Raw genomic sequence first — 18,492 nt, forward strand, 5'->3', positions numbered from 1 at the left:
TAAGTATAAATAAAAAATTATATAGGAAGTGATGGCTACTCCATTTCCAATAATATTGCACATATCTTATTGTGGACATTCTTGAATTAATTGAAGATTGTAACTATGGTGTATGTGAATTGTGATCTGGAAGCTTGAGGCTTAGTGCAGGTTGATCATACAAATATAGTTGACGTTTTGAGAGTATGTACATGTGCAGCATATTGTTCACATGTACAAAATAAAAAGCAGCAGAAATGTAGCACTTTAAAGACTAACAAAATGATTTATTCGGTGATGAGCTTTCGTGGGACAGACCCACTTTCGTCTCATGAAAGCTCAGCACCAAATAAATCATTTCATTAGTCTTTAAAGTGCTACATTTCTGCTGCTTCGTTTTGCAGGAGTACAGACTAACACAACTATCTCTCTGTTACTATGTACAAAATAAGCCCTTTATTAGTCTTATAACCTTGGAAGCACAGTGTTTTCCTAGTCTATCGCTTACTGAGTTTTCTTTTGTTTTTGCCTCTCAAACTGAAGAAATATTGTTTACTACTAGGATAATAAGATCGACAGTAAATGAGCCAGCTTCTAAAAAGGTCAATAATATGATTACGTCTGACCTGTCAGTTATTAATGCACTTGGACAGCAGATTACGGAAGGAGATTCTTGTGTGCAGTCTCAACATGTAAGTGAAGTATTTGAAGTTATTATTGCTCAAAACTAGAATTATGATGAAGAATTTGCATACTAATATAGTTAAGGCTTTTTAATTAGATTTTGATTTTCTTCTAAAAGATATCGCTAAAGTTATATTGCCACTTTAGCTTCCCAGATCAACCTGTTTGGTAGTCTTATGTCAATGTTATTGTGAGAATGCTATGCATTTTCTAATTGCTAAACATTTAGTATTCCTGTTTCAGACAGACTTAATTAAAGTTTCTAAATAAAACTATTATTTGGCATGTAACTTGGTACCTGTATTTGTCTTTGTGTTAGGATTGCTGGTTACATTCGAATGTATGATAGAATCTTCTGATGTCAACAGAAAAATGACTTGGTTGACAATACAGCAAAGAGTTTTTTCTTCTGTTTTATTCAGGCATGCAGTGAGCAGCCATAAGAAAGCAAGATTTTATTTAAAGGACATTTTCTGTATTTATTGGTATTTATCCCTGTATTCTTCCTGCTTTTTTGACATAGAGCATGGGTGGTGTCAGCCTTTCCCTCTTCTGCCCTCCTCTATGCATGGGCCTTTTCAAGATGAAAAAGGCTCATGAAAGATCCCAACTTTCCTTCAGAGGAAATTTTAAAACCAAAGACTATAGGACATTGTACTATCAGAATGTTGCTCTTCCTTCTTCTCTGGCACCTTTGTCTGTTTCTACACATGCCACTTTCTCCAAAAGTGGCATGCTAATAAACGTCCTGAAATACGCTAATGAGGCACGTATGTAAATTAATGGCGCCACATTGGCAGAAGGTCACATGATTTGGAGTCCAGAAGATGTTCTTCCGGACACCAAAACAGTGTGTAGAAGTGCAGCCCCTGCGGGGTCTTCTGGAAATCCTCCTTCCGGAAGACCCCCCCAGGGGCCACGCTTCTAAACACCATTTTGGTGTCCGGAAGAACATCTTCTGGACTCCAAGGCTACGTCTACACGTGAAGCCTACGTCGAAGTAGCTTATTTCGATGTAGCGACATCGAAATAGGCTATTTCGATGAATAACGTCTACACATCCTCCAGGGCTGGCAACGTCGACGTTCAACATCGACGTTGGGCAGCACCACATCGAAATAGGCAGAGCGAGGGAACGTCTACACGCCAAAGTAGCACACATCGAAATAAGGGTGCCAGGCACAGCTGCAGACAGGGTCACAAGGCGGACTCAACAGCAAGCCGCTCCCTTAAAGGGCCCCTCCCAGACACAGTTGCACTAAACACAAGATCCACAGAGCCGACAACTGGTTGCAGACCCTGTGCATGCAGCATGGATCCCCAGCTGCGGCAGCAGCAGCCAGAAGCCCTGGGCTAAGGGCTGCTGCACACGGTGACCATAGAGCCCCGCAGGGGCTGGAGAGAGAGCATCTCTCAACCCCTCAGCTGATGGCCGCCATGGCGGACCCCGCAATTTCGATGTTGCGGGACACGCAACAACTACATGGTCCCTACTTCGACGTTGAACATCGAAGTAGGGCGCTATTCCTATCCCCTCATGGGGTTAGCGGCTTCGACGTCTCGCCGCCTAACGTTGATGTTAACTTCGAAATAGCGCCTGACACGTGTAGCCGTGACGGGCGCTATTTCGAAGTTAGTGCCGCTACTTCGAAGTAGCGTGCACATGTAGACACGGCTCAAATCATGTGACCTTCTGCTAATGAGGCTCTGGGAATTTACATATGTGCGTCATTAGCATATTTCGGGACGTTTATTAGCATGCCACTTTTGGAAGTGGCATGTATAGAAACAGCCTTTCCCTGTTCTACACGTGCCCCTTCCTTTTGAAAGGGGCATGTTAATGAGCAGGTTCGAAAGATGCTAATGAGGCGCTGCAATGAATATGCAGCACCTCATTAGCATAAGGGCAGCCATGGCTATTCAAAAGTGCAGCTTTTCGAATCGCACACCGCCTGTGGAGATGGGACCTTCCAAAAGGACCCCCCCAGTTTTCGAAAGCCCTTCTTCCGATCACCAGATAGGAAGAATGGCTTTTGAAAACTGGGCCGGGGGGGGGTCCTTTCGGAAGGTCCTGTCTCCACGGGCGGCATGCGATTCAAAAAGCCACACTTTCGAATTGTTGCGGCTGCCATTATGCTAATGAGGCACTGCATAGTCATTGCAGTGCCTCATTAGCATCTTTTGAACCTGCTCATTAACATGCCCCCTTTCGAAAGGAAGGGGCACGTGCAGACCCAGCCTAAGTGCGTAACAGGAGAATGAGGCAGCTTCTACTGAGTTTATGAGAAGCTAGACTTAGAGCTACAAACAGAATTTTTAAAAAAAATATTTTAGCAAAAATTTAAAAGTGTGTTTCTTTTCTGAAAATGGGGTAGTGAGGCTTCATAGTCACCTCCTGGTGACTTCCGTATTAACTTTGTTCAGTTCACTAGTAAACTATATTTTTAAAAATAAACTGCCAGTGCTGCAGTTTTGCCTGGGTTCTGAAATTTATATTGTGTTTGCTCCTGGTTGAAAATAAGTGTCATTCAAGTGATTTCTTATATCTATTTTATATTAAGTCTGGGCATACACTGTGCCCTGGAGAGTCTCTCACTGTCAGTGCCCTGGGATTTGAGCCTCGTATTAGTTCTAACGCCCCACCCTGCTGAGTCACTGGTTGCATGTTCCTGTTTACATCATTTTCAGTCAGGTCTGATCTACGCTTGGAGGAAAAATCAATTTTAGGTACACAAATCCAGCTATGAGAATTGTGTAATTGAAGTCAACCAATCTAAAATTGATTTTTGCCACCATGCACACAGTGAAAGGTTGACAGGAAAAACTCTCCCATTGACTTCCCTTACACCTTGCAGCTGCCAGGAGTACTGGGCTGAACGGTGGTGCCATGACAGTTCAATTTGGGGTGTGCCCACTAGGTGCACTAAATGGATCCCAGGAAGATTGACCACCAGCACATCAATCTTCCGATCAGCGTAGACTTACCTACAGAGTGGCTTTCAGTGTGGCTACTGTGTCACCCAGAAGAATGGGGAATCTGCAGGCTTCCTACCCATTTTTTTAAAAATAATTACAGTCTCTATCAGGCTTCACCCCTCGTTTTTTATAGATGGTCTTCTGCACCTGAAGCTTTCTTCACTAAACCACAGTCATAAGATGATTGGAGGCACCATACTTTAGGTATGCGTAGAGATGCCTGCTGCTTAGTTCTGTCTAAGCTATTCTGTGTACCCCCTCAGCTGTTTGTCTCCTTTGCAGACAGAATGAAGGAGGTGGCAGTTGCCTCACAAAGAATTTCAAATTTAGATCGTATCATGCGTATCAGTGTGCTGTGAGATTGCTGACACCACAGTTCTTTCAAAGATTTCTGCATATTCCACAAGATTTCAAGTGACTTTGGGGAAAATACCCCAATTTCTGACATATACACATTCTTTTACCAAGTATTATGCTATTGCTATAGCTCCTAAGGCAAGCTTTATACCAGTCTGGAAAGGCAGTTTTACAATCTCTTTTCAGATCAGATCTGAGCCTGCCTCCATTTCAGACTGTTAGGGAGTCACCTGATGTGGAATGGACATGTGCAAACACTTGAAGGAAAAACTGATTTATCTGTTTTGTAACTGTTTTTTCAATATGTCGCTTCCGCAACCCCCACTACTTCCCCTCTCTGGGGCTACGTTTAGATTGTCATCATTTTGAAATAATTTACACCAGTGCATTTTCTGTTTTTGTTTTTTTTTAAAAAAGAGGAGCTGTTATTCATCTGGCTTCCTGGCTCCTCCCCAAACCAGGGTTCCCACAGCGAGGGCTGCAGAGGGCAGCAGGGGCTCTGTGCCCCGGCCAGCTCCCTGCACAAGGCTGACAGCTACTCCTGCCCCCTGGCTGGGTCCCTTTGGGTGGAGCTGCTGGAGGGGCACTGCACCCCAGCCGGCTCCCAGCCCCAGGGTTGGTGGGGTCCCCCTGTCACCCAGCTGGAGATCCCACCTGGGGCTGCTGAGGTGCTGGTATGGCAAACCAGCCCATGCCAGCACAAAGAAAGCACTGATTTACACAAATTGCACAATGTAAATTGTGTAATATTTTTCAAAATACCTCATTCTGAAATAGGTGCTCTCCAAATGGCACAAAAGTTCAGAAAAAGGGGCTATTTTGAAAGTTCTTTTGTTCCTCTTATAATGAGGGATAGCGGAAATGGAATGGTGCACCTGAAATTGCAGGGCTATTTTGGTCTGCACGAAAAGCTGTGACGTTGCTGTTTTGGGATACCTTTTTATCCCGAAATAGCACCTGCAGTCTAAACAGCCTGACAGAATACCTCTTGTTATGGATTCCAGTGCAAAGGAGCTGAAAAGCGTTAGGATGGTTCCATGTTTTTTACCCTGGGGTAGGAGCACATGCCAGGGCATAAGCACTACCACAAAGGATACTACTGGGGGGGAAGAAGTCACTGGTTTCAGTGTACTTGGCTCACATGGAATGGATATGTGCAATCACTTGAAGAGCAACAGTCACAGAACTTTTTTTTGTCTTCCCTACTGAAATATATTAAAAGATCCCATCATCTGTTTCTGTTCATCTCCTGGAGAAGTTGGTTGGAACTGCATATATGTATAGGTAATAGGAAAATCTGGCCCTCGAGCTATTACAACTCAAAACCATCTGCTTGTTATTAGTAACTTTGTTAACCTTTAAATGTTAATTTTGTTTTTGGAATTTAGCAATTCTGATGCGTGAGTCAGGCTAGAATCCAACTGATCCTCTCTTAGCAGGACTATCTCTATAATTCTAAGGAGAGTAAAAGTAGTTAGAAAATTCATTTTTATGTCTGAAGTAAGATTCTAGGATTTGGCATACATACAAAGAGAAGTTTTTTGAAATTTGGTGCCATTTTTTACCGGAAGCATAATATAAATATTTAGATCCACACTTGGATGGAAAAGATTAGAGAGTTAACATTGAAAATCATTCCTAAAGGTTTTCTCGTCCACTCTGATGTGTGCTGGCATAGGACATTTTTATCTTTAACTGTATAAACACTCATGTTTAGTTCTTTATATCTTCAGAGCTCAATGAAATAATTCACAGAAAGAAGATGCAATATTGACTGACATTAAATCTTGAATTTATCTTGTTGAAATGAAATGACAATGAATAATACATGATCTCAATATGTTTCCTTGTAATTTTTCTTCATCAGGATTCCTCACTTTCCCCTGTCAAAAATCGTGAGAGAGAACTTCATTTGCTAAAACGAGTTAAGGAAGCAGAGGAAAAGTTTAAAACAGCACATGATTTAATTCAGCAGCTACAAGACACATTTTCACAGAAAGAGAAGGAACTGGAGAATAAGATGATAGAAATTAAAATGCAACATGATAAAGAGCTTTCTCAGCTGAGTCAAGAAAATTATGTACTTCAGACAAAGGTATTGTATCTTGCCTTTCACCAGACAAAGTCTTGCTTAAACTTACATCTGAAAACAGCCCTTGACATTCCTTAATTTAGTCATTTCTGCTCTGTACCACTCAACAGGAGATAAGTAGTTGGGGATTAGGACAGGGTGTACCCTCATAATGTAGCCTTTCCATCTGAAACCAGTCATAAAGTTGATAGTTTTTCCAGAGGCTAAACTGATGTATGCTGTTCCCTGACTCCCAGCTGTCCTACTTAGCAGTTGTCTGTCTGATTCCTGTCTGGGTACACATACACTGCTTATTTCTTTTGGTAGCATGTAGAATGCATATCTGCATAGCCCCCTGTAGCTGGATCAGCACCCACCTCTCAGGAGCACCTCTCTCTTATTCAGTGTGTCTGCATTCTTTAAACTAGTCTAGATGTGGTATTCTCAAGGTTTCCTCTCTGGAGATGCTGTCCTCCTGTGGCCCTTCTTGGGCTCAGTCTCTACTCAGTCTCAGCAGCCAGCCAGGAACTTCTTCATTGCTCCTTTTTAGCAAACTTTTTGATTCAGTCCTACATCTTCCCTCTCTCCGCCCCCAGCTTCCCCCACTGCACCCTCCCCTGGGAACTTGCAAGTAGACCATCTTTCACTCAGTCCTAACAGCCAACCAATAGCCTCTCACTCCCCCCAGTCCCTGCCAGTAGACTTAGCTGCCCATAGTCCTGCTGCTCTTCCACATAGGCACATAATGTATTCTTTTCCCGCTCCAAGCAACACCTAAGTGCTGTGCTGTTCTGCAGCTTTTTTTTATGTGGTCCTCCTGGCCCCTACTTGGCTGCCCCACAAGCCTCTCTGAATGGTTGCTTCCTCATGACCACACTAGGCCACATGGAGGACTTCTCCACTGTTCCTTTCCTGGCATGGGATGTGGCAAAATTTATCACATCCCCTAATATTGATATACATAGCAGTGTGGCTGGCGAAGCATAGTTTAAAAGAGTAAAGGCACTTGAAGAGTGTGTCTGTATATGAGTACATACTCCACCCACTTCTTGGACTGAGCAGTGTCTGCCTATCTACAGTTATTTTTAGAGATCTAGTGTCCCACAGTCTCCTTGCTGTTGGAGCTTTTCATCCTTTCAGGAAAAGACTTCCCCAGCCAGGAAGAACCCTGCTGCAGAAAAAGCTCTGACAGTGCAGAAGCAGTTGGGAAAGGCTGAGCCTTTCTCTATGCTAGAGTTTTTCTTTGCCTCAGGAAATGGAGAGAGGCTATTGTGGGGAGGAGGTGTGGACAAAAGTTCAGTCTCTGCTCCGCCACTTCCTCTCCCCACCAGAGTTACTTCTCACTGCAGTGAAAGGCCCTGATAGCAGGGAGCTGCTGAAGTCTTTCCCCACTACCTTCCCCTCTGTGGAGCATGTCGCTGATGGATATAGTTATATGCTGCAATGTACCATTAACTACAGATAGGGGCTAAATGTATATTACATGCCACCCGCAGTGGTGTACAGTGTATACATAGTCTATATTACACGTTCAAGAGCAGAATGTTAGCAGGGTTAAATCCTTACGCCATAACTATAAAATTTAATATAATGTTAGTTTATGGTAAAATAAAAGCAAAAATATAAATGCTTTCTGACGTATTTTCTACAAAATTACGCATAAGACTTGTCTCTCAGGGAAAGTTAGTACCAGAACTTTACCAGTTCAAACGTACTGCTGTAATTGTGTGAATGCTCTTACTCTAGAATAAGGGTAATATATTAGTGATGCAGTTTTGCTGGTAAAGTCTGCATGTAGGCAAGCCCTTCTACTGACCAGGGCCTATTGTATATATTATTTCAGTCTTGCATATACTTCCCTTTTTTGAGTAACGCTTCTGTATTTTTGGAGGCTCAAAGTATTCTGTTTCCATGTGTTTTCATAGAAAAAGGACAATAGATGACATCTGACTTAGTGCCAAGCTTTATCCAGAGAACTACATCTAACAATTTTTTGCTGATATTATGTGTGCTCTGTATACTTTGAAAGGTAAAGAGTATGCAAGAGCTAAGCAAAGAAAATAAATGGCTGAATCTTGGGGCAACAGATGCTGTCACTGAAGAAAAGTTAAAGCAAATTCAAAAGGAAATTCAAGATCAAGAGAATCTTCTTCAGGGTTATCAACAGGTAGAGTAGTATTTTAATGTGATGGTATAAACTCTGGTTAGCTATAAAAACATAAAAGATCAAGTAAGCAATTTTTTTTGGTTTCTTATCATTAGGGTATCATTTTGTATTGTTAGGTTTTTGTGAAGTACCTAAGGAAGTTAGGCTCCCATCTACCGTGGTCATTGTATCCACAGTTGTTTAACTTAAAAACACTTAACTGAATTGTTACCAAATAAACTTTCTGGGTTTCCTTTACTGCTTTCAGAATTTCAAAAGCTGCCTTACCGGGGCCTTTTGTCAACAGAAAAGCTATGAATTACCAACTGATTCTTCTGAGAAAAGCAAGAGAGGTTTAGGCCTGAATAAATTACACACATTTTATAAAAGCTTGTATCTTTCTAGTTTCAAGTAAGCTCTTCCCAAGTTACATATTGTTCTCTGGCATTAAAAGAATATGACCTGTGAATTGAAAATTAACAGATGAAATACTGGTTGGCCAATAAAGAATCAAAATGTCCTTCCCCAAAATATTTGGAAAACTAGTTTTCCCAGGAACAATTAGGAACATGGAGTTAAGTTTGGATCTGTTACTGCACATCTATGTCATCTCTTAACCTTCTTCTCATCCTAGAGATGCAACTTTTGTCTTTGACTGCAGTGATAAAAAGGTAGAAAATTTAGAGAACGGAGTTTGAAACTTATTCAGGGGTTGGGTATGAATCCGAGCTAGGGCTGTTAAGCAATTACATTTTAGTCCTATTTAATCAAACAATTAATCATGCTCTTAAGAGTGTACTGCTTAAATATTTGGATGTTTTCTACATTTTAAATATATTGATTTCAATTATTGCACAGGAAACAAAGTGTATGGTGCTCACTTTACTTATTTTATTGAAAATATATGCACAGTATAAAACGAGCATTTTCGATTCATGAGATATAAGTACTGTAGTTCAGTCTATCATCAAAGTTGAACTTACAAATGTAGATTTATGTACAAAAAAAGCTGAATTCAAAAATAAAACAGTGTTAAATTTTAGAGCCTTCAAGTCCACTCCATCCTGCATCTTGTTCAGACAATCACTCAGAAAAGTAAATGTTTAGGTTTGCAAGAGATAATACTTTCTCACTTGTTCACATTTTCACCTGAAAGTGAAAAAAGTCATTCACATGGTATTGTGGTACCTGGCATTGCAAGATATTTACATGCCAGATGCAGTAAGATTCATGTGTCCCTTTTGTGCTTTAACCACTATTCCAGAGAATATGCATTCATACAGTTGATAGATTCTGTTTAGTAATGATCCACGCAGCAGACTGATACACATTCATTTTTATTATCTGAGTCAGATGCTGATAGCCAAAGGTTGATTTTCTTTTTTGGTGTTAAGGTTCTGTAGTTTCTCTGTCAGAATATTGCTCTTAAGTCTTCCAACTGCATGCTCCACACTTTGTCCCTCTGAGATTTAGCAAGGTACTTCGGATTCTTAAACCTTGGATCAAGTGCTCTAGCTATCTTTAAAAATCTTTCATAGGTGCCACCTTTGTTTCATCAAAGCTTCCATCAGAGTATTCTTAAAATGCACGTGCCATCTCACGAAATATATGGCAGAATAAATATGGAGTGAAACAGAGCCAGAAACATACAATTCTGCCATAAGGTGTTCACTCACAAATGTAATGGGCACATTTTTTTTAATGAGCCTCATCAACATTGAAGCTTGTCCTCTGAAATGATGGCCAAAGCATGAAGAAGCATACAACCATTTAGCATATCTAGCATGCAAACACCTTGCATTGCCAGCTACAAAATTTGGCCCTATTCTCCAAACAATGCACTAACTAGCACTTCAAAATTAAAAGTGTGTGTATAAAATTTTGAGTATAGTTCTAAGGAGGCACTCTCCAGGTAAAAGAATCCCAAATGCTAGCTGTAATGTGTGGCATCGTGACGATAGTGGAAATCCTCGTTTTTATATTGTGTTCCCTAACCTTTTGAGAACTACCCCCCAGATGCCAATGAAAAATGAAACTAACTATGCTGCTTCAACCCTGGCATGTGATGGTAGAGGAAACTAATCATATTCTAGAATTATAAAATAATTCAATTATGTTTTTAAAAACAATGACTTGTTCAGTATTCAATATTAATTTGTATCAAAACACTGAATTTCATCACACTTCTACAAAAAACAAACAGAAAATAACAGCGCACCCCACACAATTAGGAGCTTGTAATTCACTGAGGGAATGAAAATCATTAGGGTCTACTGTGATGCTTTGGGCTGGGCTGCCATGTGAGTGGAGCAGGTGGCAGTGGGGACAGCCTCTTTCTCCAACAGTCATCAGGCATGGCACCGAAATGAGCAGTCACTCAAGGTAAGTTCAATGCTACTGAAGCTTCAGTTTGAGCTGCTCTCCTATAATGGGACTGATTTCAAACTCTTAATCCAAATTAAAACTGAGTTGCCATGTCTTCACTGATGTTTTTAATCTAAATTAACTCATCAGGATTTTAGATGACACCTTTTCACAGCCTAGATGTTGTCTTAAACAGGCAACATTACATTTACATCCCCTTTTCCTCTTGAACAAAGTAGCCAGAGAAGCTTTTTAATGACAGCTGAGACTATGGACAACAATCAAGCTCTATCCCCAGCTAGTTCTTTGGATCCCACACTTCTAAAAAATTTCTGGAATTATGTATATGTTGCAGATATATACAAAAAAGAAAACTGTTGATTAATGTCGCCTGCCCTGAGTATCCCTTTAAAAACTGAACAAAAATGTCATTGGGTTGCTGTGGATTATTATAAGACAAGATAGCCGAAGTATTTGAAAGCTGCAGCTGTTTCCATTATGTGGTGTTAACATCAAGTTTTGTTAATTGGAACTGTGGATTTGATATTAATGCATTTTTATTTGAATTTTTCTTTTCAGTCTTATAAAAATCATAGAATCATAGGGCTGAAGGGACCTCAGGATGTCATCTAGTCCAGCCCCCTGCTTCAAGCAGGACCAACTCCCACTGAGTCATCCCAGCCAGGACCTTGTCAAGCCAGGACTTAAAAACCTTGAGGGATGGAGACTCTACCACCTCTCTAGACAACACATTCCAATGCTTCACCACCCTCCTGGTGAAGTAGCTTTTCCTAATATCTAACCTACACCTCTCCCTCTTCAACTTCAGACCGTTGTTCCTTGTTCTGCCATCTGACACCACTGAGAACAGTTTCTCACTCTCCTCTTTAGAGCTCCCCTTCAGGAAGTTGAAGGCTGCTATTAAATCACCTCTGAGTCTTCTCTTCTGTAAACTAAACAAGCCCAAATCCCTCAGCCTGTCTTCATAGGTCTTGTGTTCCAGACCCTTCATCAGTTTTCTTGCCCTCTGCTGAACTTGCTCTGGCACATCCACATCCTTTTTATACTGAGAGGCCCAAAACTGGACACAGTATCCAGATGTGGCCTCACCAATGCCGAATAGAGGGAAAAAACTCCTTCTCTAGATCTGCTCGAAATGCTCCTCCTAATGCACCCTAGTATGCCGTTAGCCTTCTTGGCTACAAGGGCACGCTGTTTACTCATATCCAGCCTTTCATCCACCATAACCCCTAGGTCTCTTTCCATTGTACTGCTGCTGAGCCAGTTGGTCCCCAGCCTATAACAAGGCTTGGGATTCTTCCATCCCAGGTTCAGGACTCTACGCTTGTCTGTGTCGAACCGCATCAGATTTCTTTTGGCCCAGTCCTCCAATTTATCCAGGTCACTCTGGATTCTCTCCCTACCCTCCAATGTATCTACCTCTCCCCCTAGTTTTGTGTCATCTGCAAATTTACTGAGGGTGCAATCCAGTCCCTCATCCAGGTCATTAATAATGATGTTGAACAACGCCGGCCCCAGAACTGAGCCTTGCAGCACTCCACTTGAAACCGACCGCCATCCAGATATTGAGCCATTGACCGCTACCCATTGGGCCCAGCCATCAAGCCAGCTTTCTATCCATCTTATAGTCCAAGGATACAATCCATATTTCCTTAACTTACGGGCAAAAATGTTGTGGGAGACCATATCAAAAGCTTTGCTGAAGTCAAGGTATATCACATCCACTTTCATCCCCATGTCCACAGAGCCTGCTACCTCATCATAGAAGCTAATCAGATTGGTCAGGCAGGACTCGCCCCTGGTGAATCCATGTTGGCTACTTTTCATCACTTTTACCTCTTTCAAATGCTCCAAAATGGATTCCTCGAGGATCCCCTCCATTATTTTCCACAGGATTGAGGTAAGGCTGACTGGTCTATAGTTCCCTGGAATGTCCTTTTTTCATTTTTTAAAGATGGGCACTACGTTTGCCTTTTTCCCGTCATTCGGGATCTCCCTCGATCTCCAAGAGTCTTCAAATATAGTGGACAAAGGTTCAGCAATGACATCTGCCAATTCCCTCAGTACCCTTGGGCGCATTAAATCCAGACCCATGGATTTGTGTACATCTAGTTTTTGTAGATAGCTCAGAATTTGTTCCTTCCCCACAGATGGCTGCCCTCCACCTTCCCATACTGCCTTATCTAGGAGTGTTGTGTGGCAGTTGACTTCGTCCGTGAAGACTGAGGCAAAAAAAGCATTGAGTACTGTAGCTTTTCCTATGTCATCTGTCTCACTAGGTTACTTCTCTCATCCAGTAACAGCCCCACACCTTCTCTGATAACCCATTGATTGTTAATATGCCTGTAGAAACCCTTCTTGTTACTTTTCACATCCGTTGCCAGCTGCAGTTCCTATTGTGCTTTTGCTTTCCTGATTACTCCCTGGAATTCTCCAGCTGTATGTTTATACTCCTCCTTAGTCAACTGTCCACATTTCCATTTCTTGTATGCATCCTTTTTGGGTTTAAGCTGACTAAGGATTTCCCTGTTGATCCAAGCTGGCTGCCTACCAGGTTTGCATTTCTGACTATGCAGCGGGAAGATTTGTTCCTGTGCCTTCAGTAAGACTTCTTTAAAATACTGCCAGTTCTGTTGAACTCTTTTCCCCTTCATCTTTGTTTCCCAAGGGATCCTGCTCACCAGTTCTTTCAGGGAGTCGAAGTCAGCTCTTTCAAAATCAAGGGTCTGTATGTTACTGTTCACCTTTCTTCCTTTTGTCCAGATCCTTAAATTTACTATCTCGTGGTTGCTGCAGCCCAGGTTTCTACCCACTTCTATATCCCCTACTAGTTCTTCCCTGTTTGTGAGCAGCAGGTCAAGTTGTGCACGGCTCTTGGTTGGTTCCTTCAGCACTTGTACCAAAAAGTTATCCCCAGCATTCTCCAAAAACTTCCTGGAGTGTCTGTGTGCTGCTATATTGGTCTCCCAACAAATGTCCAGATGATTAAAGTCTCCTGTGAGAACCCCAGCCTGTGATTTGGAAGCTTCACTTAGCTGCCTGAAGAAATCCTCATCTGACTCATCTCCCTGATCTGGTGGTCTATAGCAGACACCAGCTACAACATCACCTCTGTTACTTCTGCTTCTAAGCTTAACCCAAAGACACTCAACTGGATTACCTCCTTCCTTATACTGGAGCGCTGAGCAATCATACTGCTCCCTCACATAGAGCAAAACTCCTCCTCTTTTTCTCCCCTGTCTGTCCCTCCTAAACAGTTTATAACCTTCCATGACCATGCCCCAGTTATGCAAATCGTCCCACCACGTCTCTGTTATTCCAACCACCTCATACTTCTTTGACTGTGCCGGGGCCTCTAATTCTTCCTGTTTGTTCCCTAGGCTTCTGGCATTAGTGTACAAGCATCTTAGAGAAGTGGCTGATTGGCCCACTTTCTCCTCTTCATCCAGGAAACCCTCTTGATTGTTCCCTCCTCCTTACCCACTTACCTCAGGGCTTGTCACTGTCCCCTGACAAACCTAGTTTAAAGCCCTCCTCACTAGGTTTGCAAGCCTGCCCGCAAAGATGCTCTTTCCTTTCTTCGTTAGGTGGATGCCATCTCTTCCCAGCAATCCCTGTTCACGAAAGAGAATTCTGTGGTCAAAGAAACCAAATCCTGCCCTGCTACACCACCTACACAACCACGATTCCTACACGAACCCCTTCCTTCTACAGAGAGTACAGACAAGAACACCACTTGTGCTCTGTATTCCTTTGTCTTCCTTCCTAGGGTTACGTAATCCACTGGGATCTCTTCAAAGTTGCTCTTAGCTGTATCATTGGTTCCTACATGGAGAAGTAGGAAGGGGTAATAGTCTACAGGTTTAGCAATTTTTGGCAGGGACTCTGTAATATCCCAGATTCTAGCTCCTGGCAAGCAGCAAACTTGCGGAGATTCTAGATGTGGATGGCAGATGAATGACTCTGTCGCTCTTAGGAGGGAGTCCTCAGCAACCACCACCCATCTTTTTCTCTTAGGGGTAGTGGTCATAGAACCCCCATCTCTAGGACTGCGCATCCCGTGCCTTAGAAACCATGGGGACTCCTTCAGATCCAGTCCCTGTGACGTATCAGCTCCAGTTATCTCTGCAGTATTACCTGTGGAGAGGGGCGGAAAACGGTTACTTAACTCCACTGGAATTGGAGAGAGCTGAACTGGTTTTCTCCTCCTGGAGGTAACATGCTTCCAGTTCCCTCCTTGTTTTGAGCAGCCTGCTGTTCCTGCAGTATTGTATGTTGCCTTCTATCCAGAAAGTCTTGACCCTCTGTATCAGAGAGGTAGCTGTGTTAGTCTGTATCTTTGAGAACAAGAAGTAGTCCTGTGGCACCTTATAGACTAACAGATATTTTGGAGCATAAGCTTTCTTGGGCAAAGACCCACTTCATCAGATGCATAGGTGGGGGTGGGGGGTATCAGAGGGGTATTTAAAGAGTGGGGTCCTGGTAACAGGGAGGGCCAGAGCTGACAAGGTCTATTCAGCAAAGTGGGTGTGGCTCATTATCAGTAGTATGTATGAAAAGAGGAAAAAACAAGTTAGATCAGCCAGGCCCATTATCAGAGTCTAATGGGGAGATATTAACACCCTTACAAAAGCAACAGAGAGGAAGCCGTGCTAGTCTATACACTATCAAAACAAAAAGCAGTCAAGTAGCACTTTAAAGACTATCAAAGTAGTTTATTAGGTGAGCTTTTGTGGGACAGACCCACTTCTTCAGACCATGGCCAGACCAGAACAGACTCAATATTTAAGGCACAGAGAACCAAAAACAGTAAGCAAGGAGGACAAATCAGAAAAAGATAATCAAGGTGAGCAAATCAGAGAGTGGTGGGGAGGGGAGGTCAAGAATTAGATAAAGCCAAGTATGCAGACGAGCCCCTATAGTGACTCAGAAAGTTCCCATCCCGGTTTAAACCATGTGTTAATGTGCTTACAAAAGCAGCTTCTCAGCCCTAGGTGTTAATATCTCCCCATTAGACTCTGACAATGGGCCTGGCTGATCTGACTTGTTTTTTATCTCGTTTGATAAGGTAAAAGAGTTTTTGTTTTATTAAATCTAAGCATTAAGAATGTGGTGGGAGCAAAGTACACATGTAAATTACAATAAAAATACTGTTGAGTCAGATCAAATTATTAATAATAAATGAATGTGAATTGAGTTTCCTTTTGTTTTAGGAAAATGAAAGATTATACAAGCAAATGAAAGAACTACAGTTACAAAACAAGAAAAATGAAGAAAATATGTTTAAGGAAAATCAACATTTAAAAGCTGAGTTAGTATCCTTAAGGTGAGTACATTTAAATTTGTAATTTGACATGTGGCTTATGTGTTACTCTGCACTAAAGGGGATAATTTTGTCTTCACTAGTATTTATGCGGACTTTGTTGGCATGCACTTAAAGTTCCCCACTGTGCTGTAACTTAATACTGTCTGATACAGGACTACATGAACCTGCATTAGAGAACTTTTAGTGGACACCAGAGTCTCCATAAGCCACTTAACACATGACATGCTGGTGCCAACTAACTCACCATGTACAGTCCTTCAGTAAGCAGAACCATGTAACAGAATTAGCAAGTCTGTTGGATATCCCATTCTTCGGTTTGTTTCATCATAGATGATGATAGGTAACTGGTAAGCTCCTACAGCATTCAAATTGGGAGGACTTTTAGTATTTTCTTTTTCTCTTGGAGACCTAGTAGAGTAAATAAGACTTGTAGGTTTGATGGTTGAATTCTGAATCTTAAGACAGAATGTTTGATCGCACACAGAATGGGCTGCAGAATTAAATGAAAGCATGAGGGAGAGCATGCCTTTGATAGTATAATTTTATTTGCTTTGGTAAAATGTTTGGTTATTATCATACATATGTATTCTCGTAAGATGTAATTCACCATCAGCTCAGGTCCCAGAAGGCCCCAGTACAGAAGAATCGCCATTCTGAGAGAGATGTGACAGAGCTGCAGTTATATAGGAGGAATATCCCCTTCTGTAAAACTGGGATCTGCGTCAGTAACAGTGTAGAGGGTCAACAAGTGGACAAATCCTGTATTTACAAATGTTTGTGTAGGAGTGCACAGCTGAGCTTAATTAATGGGGTACAGATTATTTGAAGTTTACGGTTCTATTTACATTGGCAAATAAACCAAACCCACATCACTGAGTTTCAGCGCCATGGTCTACAAACCTGGGTTCATGCTACAAACCTGGGTTCATGCTGTGTAGATATTTCAGCCTCATATCTCAAGCCCTGAAACCAGGGAGGAAGGGTGAATTTCAGAATCTGCACTTCAACCCAGGCAGGATCATCTTCATGGCTTTATTTAGTATGAGCCCAAGTCTGAAGACACAAGCTCTACAATTCATGACCGCGAGTGGGGTTTTGTTTGTTTATATTGTATAGACATAGTGATCTGTTCTGGAAGAGGCATGGGATAAATTTCACTTTGATTAATTTTGATCATATAATCACTTGTGGTTTTCTTTTGTTTTACTTAAATGTTTGCAATGCTCCTTGTAATTGCAAGGGGAAAGGCCAGTCCCCCAGGACTAGTGGTTTGTTCTATAATTCTATTGGGCAAGCCAGTAACAAAAGAACCTCTTCTGTACCATGCTGGTTAACCAGAAGCCAGACAGTCCCTTCTAGGTATTCCAGGCCTTTGCTCCTATCCAGCCAAGCCAATCTAATATCATGAGAAGTTAATGAAACCCCACTTCATCACCTGCGAGGTTCTTTCTAATCGCAAAGGATCTAACACACATCCCCAGATTAATGTAATTCTCAAATCTTACACAAGCGTACAAATGATAGCCAACTCATATCAGGTTGGTAGCAGTGTTGGAATAGACTGCTGTCTTGTAAAATCTCTCTGGTAACTTCCAGAAGATTACAGATTTCTCACTCCCATAGTTCAAAATGCTCTCTAGCTCTAAATCAGTAGTTTAGAGAATTAGAAAGAGGCAATATGGAGATACCTCAAAAGTCTTTTATTTCTTTTTCCATCGCCATGGAAATTTACTTTCCCAAACAAACCCAGAACCTCTTTATGTGGAAAGTTGTAGGCCTCAGATGGAGTCTAGGGTCCTCGAAGGACATGAGATACTTATAAGTTTAGTTAAATCATCAGTGGCTGACCATTAACTCTTGGATGTCTGTGGCATCTTAAGGTAGAACTGTCTGTGCAAGAGAAGTTTCTTCACTGGCCCACTAGAGTATATAGTCCTTAACAGATCATCAACTCTTAGCTTATTAAAACCCTAATGTAAATTCTCTCTGGAGGATGTCAACTAGGTATACAACATGTGTAAGACATAAATATAAAGCCAATCATCATGAATTCACATACAATGATGACACATATATGTAAACAAGATAATCATTCTTGTCAGTGCAAAAGTTAAGTTTTGCTGTTTTATATGACATTTTGCAAGGAATTTGTCGCAATTGCATAACAGTTGTAGCAACAATGATACAAATGGTCATCTTTCTTATACACAGCATCATTTGAAAATGGACAGATTGCTGTTTGATATTCCAGGAGTAATTTTTGGCTTTGTGTTTTACCTATTTATTTAGATGCCCTTTTTTTTTTTTGTCTAATGATTTAAAATTAATGTTTGCCAGAATTTGTAGAGATGATCTTTACATGTGAAAATAGTTAATATGTTAATGAAGCAGAAAGCTACGTAAATCACCAGACTTTATAGTGGTTTTTTTTTTTGTCGTTGTTACATTAGAGAACAGATGGATAAAAATAACTTCCTGTCATGTTTAGAGCAAGATTCTAAACCAACAAGAGACCAGAGTTTCACAGAACTGATATCAGAACTTCGAATAGCACAGGTAAGTGGATTT

At 41.5% G+C, this 18,492-nt stretch overlaps 1 protein-coding gene across 3 annotated transcripts in view; it reads left to right on the forward strand.

Annotated features, from left to right (window-relative positions):
- The window catches only part of CEP162 (centrosomal protein 162), a 78,430-nt gene that overhangs the window by 39,723 nt on the left and 20,215 nt on the right, over window positions 1–18,492 (forward strand). For all 3 annotated transcript variants that reach the window (XM_074990953.1, XM_074990954.1, XM_074990955.1), the window contains exons 14-18: window positions 523–671; window positions 5,864–6,091; window positions 8,097–8,234; window positions 15,812–15,924; window positions 18,375–18,480. In XM_074990953.1, coding sequence (XP_074847054.1) covers window positions 523–671; window positions 5,864–6,091; window positions 8,097–8,234; window positions 15,812–15,924; window positions 18,375–18,480 — 734 coding nt within the window. The remainder of the gene's footprint in view (window positions 1–522; window positions 672–5,863; window positions 6,092–8,096; window positions 8,235–15,811; window positions 15,925–18,374; window positions 18,481–18,492) is intronic.

The sequence above is a fragment of the Carettochelys insculpta genome, chromosome 3 (genome assembly GCF_033958435.1).
Source record: "Carettochelys insculpta isolate YL-2023 chromosome 3, ASM3395843v1, whole genome shotgun sequence".
NCBI lineage: Eukaryota > Metazoa > Chordata > Testudines > Carettochelyidae > Carettochelys > Carettochelys insculpta.